This window comes from Trachypithecus francoisi, unplaced genomic scaffold, assembly GCF_009764315.1.
Source record: "Trachypithecus francoisi isolate TF-2019V2 unplaced genomic scaffold, Tfra_2.0 Lachesis_group3, whole genome shotgun sequence".
NCBI lineage: Eukaryota > Metazoa > Chordata > Mammalia > Primates > Cercopithecidae > Trachypithecus > Trachypithecus francoisi.
In genome coordinates this window covers 964,726-988,148 of record NW_022681468.1, presented here as the reverse complement: position 1 = coordinate 988,148, position 23,423 = coordinate 964,726, and the positions used below count along the sequence as shown (strand labels likewise).

General features: G+C 61.0%; 1 gene segment (V, D, J or C); it reads right to left on the bottom strand.

Moving 5' to 3' along the window:
- Positions 1-222: 222 nt before the first annotated feature.
- Positions 223-23,084, bottom strand: LOC117069723. The segment is given in 8 exon segments: positions 223-347; positions 628-863; positions 3,454-3,786; positions 3,999-4,331; positions 4,546-4,851; positions 16,907-17,041; positions 17,239-17,547; positions 22,696-23,084. Coding segments are annotated over 7 exon segments (1,728 nt in total).
- Between the last annotated feature and the right edge of the window lie 339 nt (positions 23,085-23,423).

Genomic DNA, 23,423 nt, shown 5'->3' with positions numbered 1-23,423 from the left:
TTTGCCATGGTCTCTGGTGAATCCAGCATTCATCCTTGGGCCTCAGCCTCATGCAAGATCAGGTTGTTTCTTGATTTTGGGACTAGGGGTACCCTCTGTCCATGCCCACCATGCCCACCATGACCACCATGACACCCAGGGGGACTTTGAAGCAGGCATCCTCCGGTCTAAAGCCACCACCCTTTCCCTGACCCCCATCTCCTCATTCAGAGTCTGTGAACATTTCCTTGGGACCACTTTATTGCACCTGGAAGGCATGTGAGTAAGGGCGAGTCGGTGATTTCTGAAAGGGCTGAGTTCTGGCAAGCATAGCTGGCTTCTCCAAGACGTTCCTCCACACTTTCTCCCTGCAAAGACAGAGGGGTCACAGCCTGAAGGAGCAACACCCTTGCCAATGCCCTCTGTCCTAGCCCTGGCCTGGCTCATGGGAGCCTGGACGGAATCCTGGTTACTGTACTGGAGGGAAGCTCAGTCCTGACCCTGGGCCTGCCTGTGTCCTCAGTGTCTGTGAAGGGCCCCCTAGGAGAGCACGTGCCCCCACAGTGGGAGCAGGTGGTGCTCTCCTCACAGCCAAGCACTGCAGCCCACCCCTTCCACTGTGGGCTCATCCGTCTCCTGGGCTCCTACCTGTGCCTTGCTGGCTCCCGCTCAGTACTGGGGGCCCTCCCTGTTGCCAGATGGACCCCGGACGCTGGTCACAGTCAGTGCTGTGCTATAGAACAGGCTCAGCAGGAAGAGGGTGAGGAAGGTGATGGTGGTGGGCCACAGGTTGGCACCAGGGGTCTCCTCCTCCAGGGTCTCCTGCGGCAAGTCCAGCACCACAGAGGGAGGCAGCATCTGCCAATCTGCAACACAGCAAGAGCCTTCCAGGCCCAGACCTATGTGAACAGTGGGTATGTTTTCTTGGGGTCTGGGGACAGCGGGGTCTGGGTCCCCATCTAAGCCTGAGACTCCCCCAGGGAGGATGAGGAGGCAGGGTCCCAGTTGAGGGGCTGGGACTTTCTGTCTTTGAGGTTCTTAGGGCACTTCAGGGAGAGACTCAGCAGGGCAGAAAGTAGATACCATCTACTTCTCCAAGGGTAGTTTGAGCCCAAGGTACCCTCCCACCCCTCAACCCCCACCCCATCTCAGTCCCAGCCACGTATTCAGTGACTGGGTTCTGGGGCCAGAGAGGACCAGATACACCCACCCTCAAGGATATCTGGGTCCAAAACAGAGACCTGGGTCTGACATTCAGTGTGCCAAAGATTGAATGGGCAAGACCAGAGGCCTCTGTTGCCTTCCCAGGGAATGTGGCTGAGGGGTTACAAGGGAGGGCCAGGTGAGAGCTACCAGCACAGGCATTCTTATTTTCCTCAGGGTCTCAGGGCATAGACCTCCCTTGTACAGCTGTACCTGCTTGTCATATGCTGATACATCCAGTCATTCACCTATCTTTCTCTCCTTCCGTCCATCTATCCATCCATCCATCTACAAAGCTATTATCTGTATATCCACCCCTCCATCGATAACACTCTTACCCACTCACCCATCCATTCATCCTCCATTCATCTATTAATATAAGGCTATCATTTAAATATCCACCCATATATCTAAAAAGCTATTTTCCATCCATTCATCCTTCTTCCATCCATCCATCCACCCATCCATCTATAAAGCTATTTTCCATCCATTCACTCATCCATCCATAAAGCAATTCTCCATCCATTTATCTTCCATCCACCTATCCTCCATAGATCTACCCACCCACCCATCTATCCTCAATCCTCCATCCATCCACCCATCCTCCATTCACTCCTCCATCTATCTTCCATCCTCCATCCACCCATCCATCCTCCATCTGCCCACCCATCTATCATCCATCCATCCATCCATCCATTCATCTTCCATCCTTCATTCATCCACTCATCCATCCTCCATCCACCCGTCCACCTATCCTTCGTCCATCCATCCATCATATATCCATCCGTCCACCCTCCATCCAGCCATTTACCCACCCATCCATTTTACCACCCACCCATCCTCCATCTACCAATCCTCCATCCACCCATCCATTCATTATATGTCCTAGGATCTACCCATATGTCTGCCTGATCTCTGTCTGCTGGTTCAACCCCTCATCTATTGATTCTCCCTCTTTCCCTATCTCTTTAAAAGCCCCTCCTCTGGGCCAGGTCCTGGGTCCCATGGGCTGGAAGGCTTCTCTGTGGCAGGGCTTCCTTGGGTGACCTGTTGCTGTCACCCTCTGGTGACTGGACCCTCAGGGGTGACAGTAACCTCCACCTCACCTTGGCCCTGAGAGCAGAGGGAGGCAGCCAGAAGGCGGGGGCCCCTGGGGAGGCCCGAAGATGTCTAAGGCAAGAGCAGGGGCCCCACTGCCCCCTTGTGGGAGTCCTGGTGCCAGGTGTCCCACAGTGGTTGTGGGACGGTTCTTCCACTCCTGGGAGCCCCAAGCGGAAGCCAGAGGCATGCAGAGGGGCCCCGGGCAGGCCCTGTTTCACTGGCCTGCTTCTGATGCTACCCCACGCGGCCCCTCCCGGTCTATGCTTTGGGTCCTAGTTGGGCTTAGGAAGGGATGGGAGACTTGGCCAGGCAGGGAGCAGGGGCTGCCTGGGAGGGGGTCTATGGAGTTGGTCCCTGAGCTGTGCACAGTGGAAACACAGGGAGGCCAGAGGGCCTAGGAATGCCCGCTGGGGGCTTGGGAGGGGACTCCTCTGGCTTTTCTGGAGCTGGGTCTGGGCTGTGAACATTCTGCTCCTGCAGGGCTCAGGCGTATATGTGGGTGTGAGTACGCACATGTGTCCGTGTGTCCTGTACAGAGCTGTGTGGTTAAGGGGAGGTGCCCCTTTCTGCATGCGTCAGTGGGGATGTCCTGAGACCCACCTACTAGGGTGGTGGGGCCCTCCCGGAGCTTGTCCTCCCAGGGGGGCCCTGGAGTCCAGCCCCTCACTCCCTCGCTGCTCCTCCCGCTACCTGCCTCTTTCTCGGCCAGCCTGCTCCTCTCACACTCTATTCCCTCCCAGCTGCAGCCAGAGGCAGCTCTCTCGGGGACAAATGGCCATGCCGCTGCCCACTCAGAACTCTCCGGCGCATGTGCGTCTCTCAGAACCCACCCTGGGCTGTGCCTGCCTCGGCAGACCTAAGATTTCACACCGGCGAGGCCTCCTGCACCACACACTCTCACACTCACAACTCACACTCACACCAGGGTGGAAAGGCTCACGGGGGTGCCAGGGCCCCCCGAGGCTCAGGCAGGGTTGTTCTTCCCTCTCCGTGCCCTGGCCCTTTCCCACGTGCTGAGACCCTGAGGATGGACAGAGGCGCCGGATGGAAGCGTGGGGCTGCTTGGGGGAGCATGGAGTTTATTCAAGGGTGGGGACAGGCGAGCGGCTCAGTAGCAGGTGCCGTCCACTTCCGCCATGACCACAGACACATTGACGTGGGTGGGTTTACCCGACAGGCGGTCGATGGTCTTCTGTGTGAAGGCCAGCGGCAGGGCCTCGTGGCCCACCATGCAGGAGAAGGCATCCCCCTTCTTCCAGTCCTCGGCTGCCACGCGCAGTATGCTGGTCACCGCGAAGGTGGTGGTGCCCTGGCTGGGCTCCTGCCGGGGTGCCCAAGTCAGGTACTTGTCACGGGGCAGCTGCTCTGTTCCCTTCAGCCAGCGAACCAGCACGTCCTCGGGGCTGAAGCCGCGTGCCAGGCACGTCAGCGTCACCAGCTCGTTCAGGGCCAGCTCCTCCGACGGCGGCGGCAGCAGGTGGACCTCGGGCCGGAACATGTTTCCTGGAGGGTAGAGAGCCAGGTCAGGGGGCTGGGCAGGGGATGAGAGAGCCTCCACTGCTCTGGTGGGCACCCCGGGCTGTGTCCTGGCCCTCTCAGCCTGCCTCAGTTTCCCTCTGCACTTGGCATGAGCACCCGAGTCCAGGACCGGGAGGGAGGAGGCAGGCTGGGAATATGCTTTGCAAACCAGAGCCCGGAGCAGGGTCTGGACCCACCGGATTTTGAGATGGTGGCAGTTAGCGGGGTCTCCAACTCAGGGTGCTTAGCAGTGCAGGTGAAGGTCTCCCTATTGTTCCATGGCTCGGCACAGCCGGGCAGGACACTGGACACACTGTAGCAGCCAGAGGGGTCACGCTCAGGTGACTGTTGGACAGCGTTCTTCCCACTTGAGGGCGTCCAGGTGAAGGTGGCACCCGAGGGATCTCTCAGGCCGGTCAGTGTGCACGTGAGGTTCGCTTCTGAACCTAGGAGCAGGTCCTCAAGGGCCGGCCGGCGCAGCGACAGTCGGGGCTTGCAGCATGAGCAGCATGGGGGACATGGGGGTCGACCTGGAGTGGAGAGATGGCCTGAGCTGGTCAGCATGCCCTTCCCCATGCCCCCGCCTTGCCCCTCCTGGCCTGTCTACCACCACCTCCTGGGGCTCGGCCCACAGTCCACTCTGGTGTGAGTGAAGGGGCGGCTCCCTGTGGGGAACACGGGTCCAGGCGCAGTGTCGGGGCAGGCTGGGGTGGCCCTGCCCCACTCCCCAGCCTGCCCTCTAACCGCAGGGCACAACCACATCCTGGCTGGGATTCGTGTAGTGCTCCACGTGGCATGTCACGGACTGGCTGCTTAGGCACTGTGCGGCCGGCAGGGTCAGCTGGCTGCTCGTGGTGTACAGGCCCCCGGAGGCGTCCTGGCTGGGCGGGAAGTTTATGACGGTCACGCCCTCTCCGCTTTTGTTCCAGGTCACGTTGAGTGGCTCCTGGGGGAAGAAGCCCTGGACCAGGCAGGCGACGACCACATTCCCCTCTGGCTGGGGGCCGTGGAGGATCAGCGGGAAGACGTTGGGCCTGGTCGGGGATGCTGGAACACAGAATGTGCTGTGAGGACGCGGCCCTCATGCCGTGTCCCCAGGACGACAGACTGTGCCTGCCTCTCCTCTACACGGGAGGAACCCAGCACAGAGAGGCCCGGTGACGGCCCCAAGGTCACACAGCTCCTGCACCACAGGCCTGCGTTTGGACCCGGCTGTCTGATCCCAGTGACATGGTTTCTGAACATGCTCCTCAGATAGGGCCTCTGACCCAGGCCGTCCCAGACACAAGTTGTATTAAACAGGGCTCTGCTGTGGCGTGGCTGAGTCCTCTGAGCTCCCTGACTGCAGCTCCCGCTCTGGGTGGGGGGACATATATTGCTGTCTCCCCTGCAGCTAGAGAGGATCTTGGCAGGGGCTCTGAGGTGGTACCCTGGGCTCTGAGTGCTGTGTGCATGGGGTAGGGGTGGGATGGCTTGGTTGTGACCCCACCTCCCTGTCCCCAGTCAGGGTCTCAGTCCAACACCCACCACTCCACGAGCCCCACCCCAGGCCCAAACAAGCCACAGTGGACCCCTGTGGCCTATGAGGTCTCAGGACCAGAGGCCAGTAGGCTAAGCCATGTCCCTGCCAGGCCCTCCAGGACAGGGCCTGCTATACCGGGGAGCTCTGGGCCGAGCACATTCCAAATTTCCTTCAGGCAAAGGGCAAGAGGGAAGACAGAATTGTGGTGCAACAGAGCTACATGGCCCTGAGAACCCCTAAGAACACAGCTGGGCTCAGGGCTCTGCAGGTGGGGTCACACTCAACCCACAGCCTCCTTCCCACATTAGCAGCCACCTCAGCCCATCCAGCCCAGCCCGGGCCAGTCCAACTCAGTCCAGTCCAGTCCATTCCAGCCCAAGTCAGCCTAGCTCAGCCTAGCCCAGGTCAGCCCAGCTCAGTCCAGCTCAGCACAGCCCAGCCCAGGTCAGCTCAGCCTAGCCCAGGACAGCCTAGCTCAGTACAGCTCAGCTCAGCTCAACTCAGCTCAACTCAGCCCAGCCCAGCCTAGTCCAGTCCAGCCTATCCCAGCTCAGCTGAGCTCAGCCAAACCCAGCTCAGCTCAGCTCACCTCAGCCCAGTCCAGCCCAGCCTAGCTCACCCCAGCCTGGTTCCAGGTCACCCAGCCCAGCCCAGCCCAGCCCAGCCCAGTCCAGCTCAGCCCAGCTCAGCCCAGCCCAGCTCAGCTCAGCTCGGCTTAGCCCAGCTCAGCCCAGCTCAGTCCAGCTCAGTCCACCTAAGCTCACCCAGCTCAGCCCAGCCCAGCCCAGCTCAGTCCACCTAAGCTCACCCAGCTCAGCCCAGCCCAGCCCAGCCCAGCCCAGCTCAGCTCGCTCAGCTCAGCTCAGCTCAGCTCAGCCCAGCTCAGCCTAGCTCAGCTCAACTCAGCCCAGCTCAGCCCAGCCCAGCTCAGTCCACCTAAGCTCATCCAGCTCAGCTCAGCCCAGCCCAGCTCAGCCCAGCCCAGCTCAGCTCAGCTCAGCCCAGCTCAGCCCAGCTCAGCTCAGCCCAGCCCAGCTCAGTCCACCTAAGCTCACCCAGCTCAGCCCAGTCCAGCTCAGCTCAGCTCAGCCCAGCCCAGCTCAGTCCACCTAAGCTCACCCAGCTCAGCCCAGTCCAGCTCAGCTCAGCTCAGCTCAGACCAGCCCAGTCCAGCTCAGCTCAGCTCAGCCCAGCCCAGCCCAGCCCAGCCCAGCTCAGCCCAGCTCAGCTCAGTCCACCTAAGCTCACCCAGCTCAGCCCAGCCCAGCCCAGCTCAGTCCACCTAAGCTCACCCAGCTCAGCCCAGCCCAGCCCAGCTCAGCCCAGCTCAGCTCAGCTCAGCCCAGCCCAGCTCAGTGTACCTAAGCTCACCCAGCTCAGCCCAGTCCAGCTCAGCTCAGCTCAGCTCAGACCAGCCCAGTCCAGCTCAGCCCAGCCCAGCCCAGCCCAGCCCAGCTCAGTCCAGCTCAGCCCAGTCCAGCTCAGCCCAGTTCACCTAAGCTCACCCAGCTCAGCCCAGCCCAGCTGAAACCAGCCTAGCTCAGCTCAGCTCAGCTCAGCCCAGCCCAGCCCAGCCCAGCCCAGCCCAGCTCAGCCCAGCCCAGCTCAGCTCAGACCAGACCAGCCCAGCCCAGCCAGCCCAGCCCAGCCCAGCCCAGCCCAGCTTAGCCTAGCCCAGCTGAACCCAGCTCAACCCAGGTCAACCCAAACCAACCCAGCTCTGCTAAAGTCTAGCTCAGCCCAGCCCAGCTCAGCCCAGTTCAGTCCAACCTAGCCCAGCTCAGCTCAGCCAAACCCAGCTCAGTCCAGCCCAGCTCAGCTTAGCCTAGCCCAGCTGAACCCAGCCCCGCCCAGGTCAACCCAACCCAGTTCAACTCAGCCTGGGTCAACCCAACCCAGCCCAGCTCAGCCCAGTCTAGTTCAGCTCAGCCCAGCCCAGCCCAGCTCAGCACAGTCCAGGTCAGTCTAGCTTAGCCCAGCCCAGCCCAGTCCAGCTTAGCTCAGCCCGACTCAGCCCAGCTCAGCTCGGGTCGGGTCAGGTCAGCTCAGCCCAGCCTAGCTCAGCCCAGCCCAGCTCAGCCTAGCTCAGCCCAGCCCAGCCCATCCCCGCTGGGTCCAACTCAACCCATCTCAGCTCAGCCCAGCCCAGCCCAGCCCAGCCTACACCAGCCCAGCTCAGCCTACCCCAGCCCAGCCCAGTCCAGCCCAGCTCAGCCTAGCCCAGCCCAGCCTCGCCTAGGTCAGCCTAGCTCAGTACAGCTTAGCTCAGCCCAGCCCAGCCCAGCTTAGCTCAGCCCAGCCCAGCCCAGCTCAGCTCAGCCCAACCTAGCCCAAGCTCAGCCCAGCCCAGCTTAGCCTAGCCCAGCTGAACCCAGCTCAGCTCAGTCTAGCTCAGCCCAGCCCAGCTCAGCCCAGTGTAGTTTAGCTTAGCCTAGCTCAGCTCAGCTCAGCCCAGTCCAGCTCAGTCCACCTAAGCTCACCCAGCTCAGCCCAGCCCAGCCCAGCCCAGCTTAGCCTAGCCCAGCTGAACCCAGCTCAGCCCAGGTCAACCCAACCCAACCCAGCTCAGTCCAGCCCAGTTCAGCCCAGTGTAGCTCAGCTTAGCTCAGCCCAGCCCAATTCAGCTCAGTCCACCTAAGCTCACCCAGCTCAGCCCAGCCCAGCCCAGCCCAGCCCAGCCCAGCCCAGCTCAGCCCAGCCCAGCTCAGCCCAGCCTAGCTCAGCCCAGCCTGGTCCAGCTCAGCCTGGCTCAGCTCAGCCTGGCTCAGCTCAGCCCAGATCAGCCCAGCTTAGTCCACCTAAGCTCACCCAGCCCAGCCAGCCCAGCCCAGCCCAGCCCAGCCCAGTCCAGCTTAGCCCAGCCCAGCCCAGCTCAGCCCAGCTTAGTCCACCTAAGCTCACCCAGCCCAGCTCAGCCCAGTCCAGCTCAGCCAAGCTCAGCTCAGCCCAGCCTAACTCAGGCCAGCTCAGCTCAGCTCAGCCCAGCCCAGCCTAGCTTAGCACAGTCCAGGTCAGCCTAGCTCAGCCCAGCCCAACCCAGTCCAGCTCAGCTCAGCTTAACCTGACTCAGCCCAGTTCAGTTCAGCCCAACCCAGCTCAGCTCAGCCTAGCTAAACTAAGCCTAGCTCAGCTCAGCCCAGCTCAGCCCAGACCAGCCTAGTCCAGCCCAGCCCAGCCCAGCCCAGCCTAGTCCAGTCCAGCTCAGCCCAGCTCAGCTCAGTCTAGCTCAGTCCAGCTCAGCCTCAGCCCAGCCTAGCTCAGCCTAGCCCAGCCCAGCCCAGCCCAGCCCAGCCCAGTCCAGCCCAGTTCAGCCCAGCCCAGCCTAGCCCAGCCCAGCCCAGCCCAGCCCAGTTCAGCTCAGCCCAGCTCAGCTCAGTCTAGCTCAGTCCAGCTCAGCCCCAGCCCAGCCCAGCCCAGCCCAGCCCCAGCTCAGCTCAGCCCAGCTCAGCCCAGTTCAGCTCAGCTCCATCCAGCCCAGCCTAGCTCAGCCCAGGGCAGCTCAGGGCAGCCCACATGGACGTGTACCAACTGGCTCCAGGTCATCTTCTCCTCTGCCCTCTGGCTCGGCTCAGCCTAGGCCTCAGCTCAGCCATGAAAGCTGTTCACCTTGTATCCCAGGAAAGCCTGGGTCATCCCAGTTTAGGCCTGGCCAGCCTGGCTTAGCCCCAGTGCCCAGATCCTTCCTGCCGGTTAGGAAGTCCTGTCCTGTGGTTCCGGAGTCTCTGTGGTGGCCTCTTTTGTCCTTGCCTCTTATCTTGGTGCCTGTTATCCACCTTTTGCTTCCAGAAGGGGCCAGGACCAGCCTGGCTGGACTCCTCAATGTGCAGAGGAGGAGATGGAGGCCTGGAGACCTCCAAGACCCACCTGGTCAGGCTGCTGGAGGACCCACCAGGCTGGGTGAGTGGCCTCCGGTGTGCAGGCCGTCATGGCAGGGGCACCCTCACAGGTGTGTGGCCAAGAGGGGCTGCTGTGGGGAGGGCGCCCAGGCCTGATGGCCGTCTGTCCTTAGCAGACCCCTGCTCCACCGCTCTGCCTGTGTCCACAGATGTGGCTGGATGCTGAGGGGCTGGAGGGGAGGGCCTGCATGCTTGTATGTCTGGCCTACAGACGGGGTCACTCGCCCACTTCCTGCCCCAGCAGACACGGCCGTGCGGCTCCACGTCATGTCTGGTCTGTGGTCTGGCTGTGGTGGGGCCAGGTGTGTATGGCCAGGGCTCTGTGACCCCACCGGCCATGGGGCTTCACGGCTCCACAGGGCAGGGTGGGGGCCACAATTCAGGGAAACAGGAACAGACACCGTTGGAGGCTCAGAGACCCTGAGACAGAGATGGTGAAGGGGAGACACAGGGCCAGAGAGGGTCCCCCACCGCCCGCAGGGGAAGGGCGCCTGTGAGTGGACCCCCGGTGAGGGGCCTTGCGGCCCCAGGGCGGGCATCCAGCTGGGGAGAGTGAGTCTTGCGCTGCTGGGTTGGAGCCACCCCGGCCTGGCCTCCCTCAGCCTGCCCCACTGGCCACAGGGGGTCCCAGACTGCAGCCCAGGGTGGGGGCATGGGGGGCACCCCATCTCCTAGCTGCAGCCCTGCAGGTCAGGTTGGCCAAGGTGCCTGCTCTACCCTGTCCGGCGCTGCCCAGGTGGCGCTCCTACTGTGGATCACTGGGGAGCCGGCCGTAGCGTTGGAGAAATCCCGCCAGCGACGCTGGCCCTGGAGTCAGGGGAGGCTCTTTCTGGGGGCTCGGGTGGCACTGGCAATGGGAGGCCAGGGGCGCTTCACAGAGGAGCTGCTGCCGTGGAGTCCTGGAAAATGTGGGCATGAATGGAAGATGCCCTGGCCATGGGGCCGGGCCACCCCGGCGGAGGCTATGGGGTGAAATCCAGGGAGTGTCAGTGAGGCCGGATCAGGGCAGGTGGGGGGCAGAGGAGGAGGGAGGTAGCCGGGGGCTGCCCCAGAGTCCTGGGAAGACAAACCCTGGCGGTTCAAGGAAGATCTGGAGCTTTTGTTATGAACCTCGGGATGCCTCAGCCCTCGCCAGCGGGACGTGGCTGCTGTGTCTTAGTCATTTCTGGCTGCAATAACAAAAATACCATAGACTGGTGGGTTCGTCAGCAACATTCATTTCTCACAGTTCTCGAAGCTGGAAGTTCAACGTCAGGATGGCAGCAGGGTCAAGTTCCAGTAAGGGCCGCCTCCTGGTTCACAGACCCCCATCTTTTCACTGTGTCCTCAGGTGGTGGAAAGAGGGCAGGGCTGCTCTCTGGGGTCCCTTTTCTTTAGGGTCTCTAGTGCAATTAGGGAACAAATCACATTTTTGAGGGTTCCCCCTCAGGCCCTAACCACCTCCCCAAGGCCCCAGCTCTGCATGCTCTCACTCTGGGATTAGGGCTGTCACACATGAGTTTTGGGCAGACACAGACGCTCAGTCCGTAGCACCACCCCTGTCTGCCTCTGCCTCTCGCCATCCCTGTGTCTCCTCATCTGTCTCCAGCTAGGACACTTGTCCTTGGACCTAGCCCCCTTGATAATCCAGGGTGCCCTCATCTCGAAATCCTTACCTTGATGGGATCTGCAAAGGCCCTTTTGACAAATAATGCCGCACTCAATGGCCCCAGGGGCTAGGATGTGGCTCTATCTTTTGGGGGCCGTGGTTGTACCCACCGGTGGGTTAATAGGGGAATAAAGAGGGGGATGGAGGAACCCTGAGACGGCACCCTCTTGCTTCCAGGAGGCCAGGCCATGTGGGAGGCAGGGGCGCTGTTCTGAGCCTGGGTGTGAATCTAGGCCTCTGTTCCTCCCCACGGGCCCCGTCTGTCCCCTCTACGTGGGTGCTCATCTCGGCTTCCTCTCAGGCCTTTGACGGGGGGAGTTTTCTGTGTGCGAGGATGTCTGCCACAGTGGGGCAGTGAGCTGGCTCCTTGTTGCCCTTGCTGTGGGGCCATGGGGGTCTCGAGATCTAGAGTGAGGGCAGAGAAAGGAGTCACTGAGCTCTGCCCGCCGGAGGGGCTCCTGGTCCGGGGGACCTTGGCTGCGGAGGGCCGGTCTGTTGTAGGAGACATGGGTTTGCGAGACCCTGGGCTGGCGATGGGGTGGACTGAGGGCCTGGCCTCCTGAGACTGTGTGTGTGGGGGTGTGAGCACGCCCGAGCGTGTCAGCACGTGTTTGTGAGTGCATGATTGGTGTGTGAGTGCAAATGTGTAGGAGAGGTGGAGTCTGTGTGTGTGAACCTGTGTGTTTTTGCATGTGCGAGTGTGTGCCTGTGTGTCTGTGAACGAGGGAGTGTGTGAGGAGAGGGGCAGTGGCTGTGGCCTTGGCCATGTTCTGCGACACCCCCTCCTCTGGTGTTGCTTGGACCCAGTTGGCCTCAGCACTGCCCACTTTGGAGTTTTCTACCCCATAGGGAGCCGTTGCTCCTCACCTTCTCCCCTGTGCCCAGCTGCTCTGAGGTCGCAGTGGAGGACAGGTCGGGGGACCAGGTGCCGCTGTCAGACTGTGGCAGGCTCGCTTCATTCTGTTTTGTGCCAGACTCCATGTGATGTGGGTCTCCTGGCACAGAGCGAGGCTCTCCCTGTGGGGCCATCCCTGTGAGAGGACTCTCCTGCATTGGGGCATTTTGCCAACTTGCCCTAAAAAGTGGTCTTAGCAATTCACGTGCCCTCAGTCAGGGCCAAGAAGCACCTCTACCCCCTTTATCCCCTCCTCCTTACTTTCACTTTTCTAATTGTTAAAATGGTTTCTTTGTATTATCGGCCACTGGGTGAACCTATTGCTCACCTTTCTTCTTGATTCCTGAGTGCTCTTTGTATATGAGGGAACCCTGCCCTTTGTCATGCCTATTATGTATTCTCTCCCATTTTTAGGATATTGTGGACACCATTGTAAACAGGTCTCTCCAGCCAGGGAAGCTGCATGTTTGCCCTGAGGCCAAGTATGGGTCATGCCCACCTGTGACCCCGATGGTTCTGGGGCCCTAGCCTGCTCCTGTGTCTTCTCAGCTCTTCAGGAGGTCCAGGCTGGTGGGCGGCTGTGGGATGGGGAGTCAACTTTGTCTGTGCTCAGTGGGTGGTGGATCAGGGTGTGTAGCCAGTGGTCCTGGGGGCCACCACCAGCCCCCACCTTGGTGACTGTGCAGCCACATTCTTGGGGCCTCCTGCGCTGACCACAGCATGGGCCCCTCTTCTGGTTTTGCCCACAAAGGGGTTGATGTTGCTTGTTGCTTTGACTTGACCTGAGAAGAGGCATGATTCTGGGCTGGAGACCAGCAGACCAGGCATGACAGGGCTGAGCTGGGGAGTCTCTGGGGTGCTGAGGGGTGATTGATGGGAACCACCACTTGGACACTTTGGCTCTCAGGACCCCAGAATGGCCCCTGCCCTTCCTTCCCCTCTGGCTCCTCCTCCACATCCTCAGGGGTCCCGCCTCCCACCAGCCACTCCAGGGCCACAGACACCTCCCAAAGAGCACTCTGGAGATGTGGGATTTGTGAAAAGGAACTTTACTAGGAAACCCAGAGGGAAGGAAATAGGACTGCTGAAGCCAGAGGCTGGACGAGGTCACAGGGATGAGGTCAGCAGCTGCTGTCCCTGGAGGAAACCCCTCCTCTGGCTGTGGGAGCCCCTCTACCCACTCCAGGGGCCCGAAGTCCCCAGCAGTCCTGTGGCCTGGCCTCAGAGGGCTTCCCTGTTCCTTCACGCTGCAGGGATGGGGGCTGCGGATGGATGGAGGGGTGGGTGAAGGGAAAGAGGGTGGGTGAGGCCTGGGGGACGGGATGCCAGGCACTTGGACCTCAGGGGTAGAAGGGTCAGACCAAGGCTGGGGAGTGAGGCCGTGGGCTGGCGTTGGGCTGGATGCAGACTCAGCTGTGTCCTGGGCTGGGTGCTGGGCCCTCCTTGGCTTTTGGTGATTGTACAGTCAGAATGGGAGTGACCCGGAGACCCAGGGGCCTGGGATGAGCTCAGAACGGCCAGCAGCCACCCCCTCCTCGATGACTCCGTTGAAGGGACGGACACTGTTTTGGGGTGGGGGCTGCAACTGGTGGTTCTGTCGGCACCTTTAACCTTGCGGCTGAGCGGGCCCCTCTGGGCTCAGATTCACTGGCCATCAGCCCACAGTAGTGACCTTGCGCCCCCTTTTCTTGTCTGCTTCCCTTTTCCCACCCAGAGCAGGGCACAGCCCGAGGGAGGCTTAGGTGCCGGCAGAGAAGCAGCTAGGCCTGGTGGAGCGCAAGTGGCCCGCGGCCTAGGCGTGAGGCTGGAGGATGTTGGTGTAGTCGAGGGAGGTCTGGGGCCTCCCCTGCCGCGTGGCTGAGAGGAACCGCTGCACCTGAGGGGAGGGCGTGGGTCAGGGCGCTCTGCTGGCTCTGCCCAGCCCCCTGCCCTGGCCTGGCCCCTGGAGGTGGGTGCCCACCGTGAGGAGTGTGATGGCAGCGCTGTAGCTCACACTGAGCAGGAAGAGTGTGGCGAAGATGCAGAGGCCAGTCCACGTCCACAGCGCCTCACTCTCGGCCTCCTCCACGCACACGTCCAGCTCTGGGAGATCTGGCCAGTCAGCCCTCCCAGCTCCACAGTGGCAGCAGTGGTCGGGGACAGAGCCCCTTGCTGCTCTCGGCAGCCCTTGCTGCTGTTCGGAGTGGCAGAGTACCCTATCAGGGGCCCTCTGGGACTGCGCAGAGCTGCCAGCCAACCCTGAGGGTGGGGACCCAGGTCCCGAGTCAGTCAACAGCCCAGGACCAGGCTGACCACTCCTGACCTCTCGTCTGTGGGCCCCCACTCTGGCCCCATTTTCCCTCTGTTCCTTATGGCTTCTCTGGTTACCTCTACTCCACCTCTCTCTAGACCCCACCCCCTCCCCAGAGAAGGAACCAGCACCTTGGCACAGGAGTGGCCCCTCACTCAGGGCTCTTGGAAGGATGCGTGAGCTCTGCAGCCTGGCTCCCAAGACCTGGGACTCACTGCGTGGGTGCTCTGAGGGGCTGTCCTGGTGTGGACTATGAGCCCAGGCCTGTGGGAGTCCAGAGCAGCCTCCTGGCCCTACCCTGGCCCAGCCCCGCCTATCAGCCTGGTCCCTCTGGCTCCTCTTGCCCTGGGTCCCCTCCACTCCCTTCCCCAATGCCCTGAGTTGCCTGCTGGTCACGGGCCACCAGCAGGCGCAGGTCCAGCCTCGGCCCTTCACACCTCTTTCTGCTGCTCCCGGCCCGGAGCTGGGTGCAGGTGGGCCGAGATGTGAGAGTGAAGCTGAGTGCATGGCTGTGATGATGTGGAGGGACTGTCTTCAGACATGGAAGGGCTTTGTGCTCATGGGGTGCCCAGCGCCTGTGTCTCTGTGTGGATTTGGTGGGTGCTGTGCACTTGGTATGCATGACCACGGGGAGCGTTTGGATCGGGGGTGTCAGATGCACCTGTGGGTTTGAGGCCTGGGAGGGGCATGTAGCCTGCTCTGGGATTCTGGTGTGGGTGAGAGGGGGAGTGGGATGGAGCCCAGGTCCTGGGGTGCATCCATCCTGTGTTTGACAGGGTGACAGGGAGGGTTGGACTAGAGGATACCATGTGAGGCCTCTCCATTTCTGTCTGGGATCCAGCGGCCCAGGCATGACTTAGAGGAAGTGCTTGGGAGTAGCCTGGCTGGAGGCAGCATGGGAGGCGGAGTGTGGGCCACATGTGACCATTTGTGGGGTGCCTTTGGCATCCTGGTGGTGGTGCAGGGCACTGTGGAGTTGCTATGGGGCCTGGTACATGCACAACTGTGCCTTGAGTGGGCGTGACTGGGTGTGACCGGAGGCTGGCCGTTCCCTGGGGGCCGACTCAGGATGGACCGAGGGGCAGGGGAGGGGCAGTAGGAGAGGGGGCCTGGGTGCTGACCTGGGCCTGGTGTGCCCACAGGGCAGGGTGGCGGAGGCTGTAGGGTGTGAGTGGGCTCGGCCCCACTGGCCCCTGTGCTGGGGCCAGGGCTCTGCAAGGCGGGGCAGGGCAGAGAGGCGAACTGCAGTGGCACAGACTCGGGGGAGGGCTGTCTGGGGTCCTGTGTGCCTGTGTGGGGGTTTCACTGAGGGCTGTTTTTCCACCTGGAGGGGCCTGTGTCCCCATCTACACCTAGGGGTTCAGGGGCTCATGTCCAGGGGGGTAGAAGCCAAGTCCCCAAGAGAGAGGGCCGTGGGGGCTTGGCTCCCTTGCCCCCTTCCCTGAGGACTTTCCCTGGGTCTTTGGACTCCTTGGAGGGGGTGAACCCAGAGTAGGGGCAGAGAGGGCCCAGGGTATCTGTGATGAGTCCCTGCAGATACACTGTTTGACAAATACCCCTGACACGAAGACAGATGGATGAAATGGTGCCTCAGCCCTGCCCACCTCTTCCCACTGCCCCTCCTGGGGGGCCCATTCCTCTGTGCCAAGATGCCCCTGCCCACAGCCCTGCCCGCTGCCAAGAACGGGTGTACCCAGGGCTCTGAGCAGGCACAGTTTATTGGGGGTGGCTTCCTGGGGTGGTTGCAACAGTGGACAGAAGGTCTGGCCAGCCCTCCCCACTGCACAGCTGGATGGAGCCCTGAGAGGGAGGGAGGCAGGAGTGCATCATTTACCGGGATTTACAGACACGGCTTGCTGGACGATCCATGAGGGGCTCACTGCCTCATGGACTGCACGGCAGATGAACTCGTCTTTCTGCTCCCATTCGGCCTTGGTCACCTCCAGGCGGCTGAAGACGAAGAAGCCGGAGCCCTTGGTCTTGCGGGGCTGCGTCATGCTGTGCCGGGTGTCCGGGAGCTGCACCTCACTGTGCAGCCACTGCACCGATATGTCCTCAGGCATGAAGTTCTGGATCAGGCAGCCGAGGGTGCGCTTGTCCTGGCTCTCCAGCTTCTCTGGCGTTGCAAACACATAGACTTCCGGGGCAGCACGCGGGCCTGTGGCCAGACGTGGGGTCAAGCCCAGGCTCTGCTGGCTCACTCCCTCCCTCCCTCCCTCCCTCCCTCCTCCCCACAATCCTGGCCTGCCTGTGGCTCACCACTGGTCTTGGTCGTGGACCGCACGAGGGCCCTGGGGAGGTGGGGGTGGGTCACCCTGCACTGGTAGGTCTCCCCCTCGATCCAGTCTTGGGTGACCACCGGCAGGATGGACGTAACGGTTAACGTGCCATTGCGCTGCTTCTGCTCCCTTGCGGGGACCTGGGGTACAGGCTTCCCACTGGCCCGGGACCAGGTCAGGTTCACGGTCCCCTTGCTGGGTGCCAGGTCCACCACCAGACAGGTGATCGTGGGCGACTTGCTGATGAACAGGTCAAACGGGCTGGGCCGGCTTAGGTAGGCATTCACCCCTCTCGGGTTGGAATCTGTGGTACACCGGAGGACTGTGTGAGGCCCGCCCGCCACCTTCTCTGGCCTCTGTGGTGGCCACCAGGGAAGGTGGGAACGTACCTGCACACTTCTTGGTGCTGTCCTCAAAGGTGTCACCTTGATAGGTGACCTGGCAGGTGTAAGTGCGGTCCGACAGCCAGTGCTTCTGGGCGAGGGTGAGCTCACTTTGTGTGGAGGCCAGCTCACCCTCCTGCATGGCAGGGGGGGTGGGCGAGTTCACTTCCATGATCTGCCCGTTCTCCAGCCAGGTGACGTTGATGGCCCCTGGGGTGTACCCGGAGATGAGGCACAGGAGCTGGACGGTCGGGGGAAAGTGCCCGCCGCCATCGCAGGATGACTGTAAGATCTTCACGGTGGGCGGGGTGAAGTCCCTGGAGCAGACTGGGGGAGAGCTGATGGTCATGAGGGTTGTTGGCCTCCCTGAACTCTGTGCACCCTCCCTCTTGCCCCCACGTTCCTGGCCCTGGTACCCAAGCATGCTGGGTGTTCCCACCCACCCCCTCACCCCCTGCCCACTCTGCCAGCCCTCAGCCTGGCACTCCTGGCTACTGTGGTCTCTGAGCTTGGCCCTCTCTTACCGCCAAAGGTTTTGTTGACCTCTTTGTCTGCGGACGATGGAGTGTGCACCACATGGCAGGTGAACATCTGATTGGCCCACGCACCCGAGACGGTCAGCAAGCTGATAGTGGCATAGTGACCGGAGGGCGTGAAGGTGGTGGCTGGTAAGGTCATAGTGCTCCTGTTGAGGGAGCCTGCGTCCCAGGTCACCATCACCGGCTCCGGGAAGTAGCCCGTGGCCAGGCAGCCCAGGGTCACGGAGGTGGCATTGGAGAGAACGTGTCTGCAGCAGGGGATCAAGGGAAAGACGAAGGGGCTCTGTATGGAGGCTGTGAAGACAGAACCTAGTCAGTGCCAGCCTTGGGCCAGGGCCCATCAGGCCTGGGGGTCTGGATGGAGGAGCTAGGGACCCCGTGGCAGCCCAGGGATCCAGATGGCCAGGCTCATTCTGGGCCTTTATCCCCACAAGCCCCCAGCCCAGGGCACCTCCCAGGGCCGCCGTTCCCCCACCAGAAGCTGTCGCTCAGCCACTATCCTCAGGATGGGCTCAGGAAGGGGGTGCCTCCAGGATGACCCCAGCGTCCCCATCAAGGCACTGCAGCGTGGGCACTCAGAAGCAGAGGCACTGGGCCATGCCCCTAGGCTGAAACCCGGGGACCCCATGGGACGTGGAACACCAGAACCCTCCCCCTTCACACTCTCTCTGGGCTCATGGTAGATGGTCTGCCTGCCCTCCAACGCCGACTCCCATCCCCCGAGGCTGTGGTCTCAGCTCCTTGGGCTCTCGAGTGCCGAGCCCCCATCTCCCCAACACAGCAGCCCTCCCCTGACCTGCCAGACGCCCATGGTGCTCTGCCTACTCCTGACCTCTAGGGGAGGGCAGGAAGGCTTGCCCTGATGCCCCGGGCAGTCCCTCCCACAACAGAACCCTGGCCCAGACGTTGTGGTCTGCACAGCGTGGCCCTTCGCCCCGGCCCGGAACCCCAAGTCGCCAGTCCATCCTGCCCCTGGAGCCCAGTTTAGCTTGGTCTTGAAGTCTGCTCTAGGCACCCTGAAAGTCACAGTATCCAGTCCCACTCTGCCCACCGGGACAGCCAAGTTCAGCTGAGACTGGGCCACCGCAGGAGTCACCCTCCAAAGTGCACTCTAGGCCAGCCTGGTTCAGCCTGGCCCAGGTCAGCCCAGGACCTCCCCTTGCAGGCAGCAAACTCTCATTTCAGTCCAGCCAGCTCAACCAGCTTGCTTCTGTCTCAGCTCCTCTTAGCCAGGTGAGAATGGTCAGTCCAGCTCAATTTAGCCCAGTCCAGTTTAGCTCAGCCAAGCTGGACTTAAAATAGCCACCTCACCCCAACTTCACACAGATGAATCCAGTCCAGATCAGCTTAGTCAGCTAAGTCTAGCCTAGCTAATTAAATCCAGTTATGACCAGCTCAACTAATCCTACTCAGCTCAGCCCAGCCCAGCCCAGCCGAACTCCGTTTAGCCCAGGCCAGGACAGCCCAGCTGAATACAGTTCAGTCCAGCTCAGCCCAGTCCAGCACAGCCCAGTTTAGTTGAGCTCAGCCTGGCCCAGCCCAGCTCATATTAGCCCATCTCAGCTGAACCCAGTTTGGCCCAGCCGAGCCCATCCCAACTCAGTTTAGCCTAGCTCAGCTCAGCCCAGTTTACCCAGTCCAGCCCAGCAGCCCAGTTCAGCTCAGTTTAGCCCAGCCCACCTAGGTTCAGCTCTGCACAGTTCAGCCCGGCCAAGGTCAGCTTATCCCAGCAGAACCCAGTTTAGATCACCCCAGCCCAATTCAGTTCAATAATCTAAGCCCAACTCACTCCAGCTTCTCCTGCCCTGTCCATCTCAGGTCACTCACCCAGCCTAGCCCTCCCCAGCTCAACCCAATTTAGCTCAACCCAGCTTAGTCAGCCCAACCAGCTAAGCTTGGCTCAGGTCTGTCCAGCTCAGCCCAGCTCCATCCACCTCAGCCCAGTTGGTCTGGCCCAGCCAAACCCTGTTTAGGCCAGGCCAGCCCAGTCCATGTGAACTCAGCTGAACCCAGCTCAGGTCAGCCCAGTTAACCTCAACCTGACCCAACCCAGCCCATATTAGCACATCTCAGCTGAACTCAGTTTAGCCCAGCCCAACCTAGGCCAGCTGAACCCAGGTTAGGTTAGCTTAGCCTAGCCTAGCCCAGCCCAGGTCGCCCTAGTCCAACCTAGCTCAGCCCGCTCAGGCTAGCCTAGTTCAGCACAGCCCAGCCCAGTTCAATTCTGGTCAGTTCAGCCCACCCCAGCCCAACTGAACCCAGTTTAGCACAGCTTGGCTTAGTTCAGTTCACCTTAGCCTGGCCCAGCCCATATGAGCCCAGCTGAACCCAGTTTAGCACAGCTCAGCTCACTTTAGTTCATCTTAGTTGGGCCCAGCCCATGTGAGCCCGGCTGAACCTTGGTTAGCCCAGCCCAGCCCAGCCCAGTCCACTCAGGGCTAGCTTGGTTCAGTCCAGTTCCCTTTGGCACAGTTCAGTTCAGCCCAGCCCAGATCAGCTCATCCCAGCTAAACCCTGTTTAGTTCAACTCAGTTCAGCAGTCTAAGCCCAGCTCAGTCCAGCTTCTAACCCTGTTCATCTCACAGGTCCCTCACCCAGCCTAGCCCTCCCCAGCTCAACCCAACTGAGCTCAACCCAGCTTAGCCCAACTAGCTAAGCTTGGCTTAGGACAGTCCGGTTCAGCCCAGGTCTTCCAGTCACAGCTCAAGCCAGGCCAGCTCAGCTCCATCTACCTCAGCCCAGTTGGCCCGGCCCAGCCAAACCCAATTTAGTCCAGGCCAGCCCAGCCCAGCCCATGTGAACTCTGCTGAGCCCAGCTCAGCTCATCCCAGTTCAGTTAACCTCAACCTGACCCAGCCCAGCCCATATGAGCACATCTCAGCTGAACCCAGTGTAGCCCAGCCCAGCCCAACCTAGGCCAGCTGAACCCAGGTTAGGTTAGCCCAGCCCAGCCCAGCCCGCCCCAGTTCAACCTAGCTCAGCCCGCTTGGGCTAGCTTAGTTCAGCCCAGCTGAAACCAGTTTAGCACATCTCAGCTCAGTTCAGTTCACTTTTGCCTGGCCCAGCCCATATGACCCCAGCTGAACCTAGGTTAGTCCAGCCCAGCCCACTCAGGGCTAGCCTATTTCAGCCCAGCCCCAATCAGCTCATCCAAGCAGAACCCAGTTTAGATCACCCTAGCCCAATTCAGTTCAATAATCTAAGCCCAGCTCACTCCAGCTTCTACCCCGTCCATTTCAGGTCACTCACTCAGCCTAGCTCTCCCCAGCTCAACCCAATTTGGCTCAACCCAGCTTAGCCCAACCAGCTAAGCTTGGCTCAGGTCTGTCCAGCTCAGCCCAGGTCTTCCAGTCACAGTTTAGGCCCAGCCAGGCCAGCTCAGCTCAGCTCCGCTCCATCCACCTCAGCCCAGTTGGCCTGGCCCAGCCAAACCCAGTTTAGACCAGGCCAGCCCAGCCCATGTGAACTCAATTGAGCCCAGCCCAGGTCAGCTAACCTCAACCTGACCCAGCCCAGCCCATATTAGCACATCTCAGGTGAACCCAGTTTAGCCCAGCCCAGCCCAACCTAGGCCAGCTGAACCCAGGTTAGGTTGGGTTAGGTTAGCCTAGCCCAGCCCAGCTCAGCTCAGCTCACCCCACCCCAGTCCAACCTAGCTCAGCCCGCTCAGGCTAGCCTAGTTCAGCCCAGCTCAGCCCATCCAGGTCCACTTCTGGTCAGTTCAGCCCAGCCCAGCTGAACCCAGTTTGGCGCAGCTCAGCTCAGTTCAGTTCACCTTAGCTTGGCCCAGCCCATATGAGCCTAGCTGAACCTAGGTTAGCCCAGCCCAGCCCACTCAGGGCTAGCCTGGTTCAGTCCAGTTCACTTTGGCTCAGTTCAGTTCAGCCCAGCTCAGATCAGCTCATCCCAGCTAAACCCAGTTTAGCTCACCCCACCTCAACTCACTTCAGCAATCTAAGCCCAGCTCAGTCCAGCTTCTAACCCTGTCCATCTCAGATCCCTCACTCAGCCTAGCCCTCCACAGATCAACCCAATTTAGCTTAGCTCAGCTTAGCCCAACCAGCTGAGCTTGGCTCAGGTCTGTCCAGCTCAGCCCAGCTCAGCTCAGCCCTTCCAATCACAGCTCAGGCCAGGCCAGGCCACCTTAGTCCAGTTCAGCTTGACTCAGCCCAGCTGAACCCAGTTTAGTCTAACCCAGCACAGTTCAGCTGAACCCAGTTGAGCCCAGCCCAGCTTAGTCCACTCAGGCGAGCCTAGTTTAGCTCAGTTCACTTTGGCACAGTTCAGCCCAGACCAGCTCATCCCAGCTGAACTCACTTAGATCACCCCAGCCCAATTTAGTTCAATAATTTAAGCCCTGCTCACTCCAGCTTTTAACCCTGTCCATCATCAGGTCTCTCATCCAGCCTAGCCCTCCTCAGCTCAATCCAATTTAGCTCAACCCAACTTAGCCTAACCAGCTAAGCTTGGCTCAGGTCTGTTCAGCTCAGCTCAGCCCGGCTCAGTGCAGCCCTGCTAAGCCCAGGCCAGCTCAGGTAAGCTCAGCAGGTAATACCCTAGCTTGGTGTCATTCAGTCCAGATAGTCCACGAACACCCCTTTTATCCTAAGTAGAGAACTGTAGCTTGTCCCTACTCCTGTGTCGGCCCAGCTTATTTCAACCAAGTCCAGTCGAGTCCAGGTCAGCCTAATTTAGCTTAACCCAATCCTGGACCACTCAGTGCAGGCCACCTCAGCTCAGCCTGATTTTGCCCTGCCCCTAGATAAGTCCAGCTCAGCCCAGCTCAGTCCACCTTAGGGCTTAGAATAACCCAGCTCAAACCTGGCTCAACTGAGGGTAGATCATTTCACTCTACCCAGTCCACTCACTCAACTCAGCTAAACCCATCTGGCCCGGGCCAGCCCCGATTGCCCTGGCTCAGTACAGCTCAGCTTGGCCAGCCTATCCTCTAAAGGAACAGGGTAGCCCTCTCAGCCCACCCAGCTTGCCTCAGCTCAGTCTGTTCTGCCTGTCCGTCTAGTCCACCCAGTCTATCCCCCTCAGACTTGCCCAGATCCGCCAGTCGCGCAGTGCAGCTCAGGATGGATCCCTGCTGCGGTCTACCCACCCTCCCTCCCGGCTCTGGGTTGGCTGTCCCTGTCCTAGGAGTGGCAGTCTGCACCCAGCCTAGCTCTGCCCAGCGTGGGGCCTCTGACCTTTTAAGTCTTGGGCCCAGCTCTGTCCCAGCCCCTTGCCTTCTCCAGGTCGGCGTTAGGCTGTTTCTAGCTTTCCTGTGTCCCCACGCAGGGAAAGGATGCCTAGAGTCCATGCAGTGACCAAGAAGCTTGGTTGATGCTGTGCGGGTGGCCCAGGAGTCCCCTCCCTGTCAGGGGCCCAGGCAGCCTCTCCCTCACTGCTGCCTGGGCCAGCCCCTCGATTGGGGCTCCCTGTGACCTGGGATACCTGAAGTGCTGGGTCCTCCATTTGGTGCCTGTGGCTGGTGTGGTCCATCCTGCTCCCTGTCGCGTTCCTGGATAGCTCCCAGATGATCAGTAACCATGGTGGTTATTTTTATGCCAGGCAATGGAGCCTGGGTAGGGGGAGCTCTGCCTCAGTGCTTTCAGCTAAAAATGGGGTGGGAACCCCCGGAGGCCCGGGCCGCCCTGGAAGTTCCCTTTTCTCTGTTCTTGGGAAGTCGATTGAGCAACAGCAGGGGCTCAGGTGAGGCTCCTTTACTACGGACGCGCACCGAGTGCTGGGGGAGGTTCTCTGCCCTCTCAGCCCCCACCCCGGGGCCCCTGCCCAGCTCCCAGGCTCTCACTCTTGATGCATGCCTGGGCTTGGTGGTGCCGGTCAGCAAACTCGGGGTCCCGCTGCCTGGGAAAGGGAGAAGGTACTGGGCAATGCCACCTCTGCTCCCACAAAAGCCTTGTGAAGAAAGGATGGGGGCTCTTTTGTGCAGGAGAATGAGGCGCACTAAGGTGAACTGGCCCTCGGGCCGCGTGTCCAAGGTGTGCATGCAGGGCTTCCTGATGGCCGCAGCCCTCGTCCCCGTGACCCGCTTGGAGCTGGCACCCTGCACGGTGGCCTCACCTTGTACTCACTCTCAGGTCACCATCCTGCAGCCGGGGGTCCCCAGCTGGGCTGCTCCTCAAGGCGAGCACACGCAGGCGGGGGCCTGGCCAGGGGCT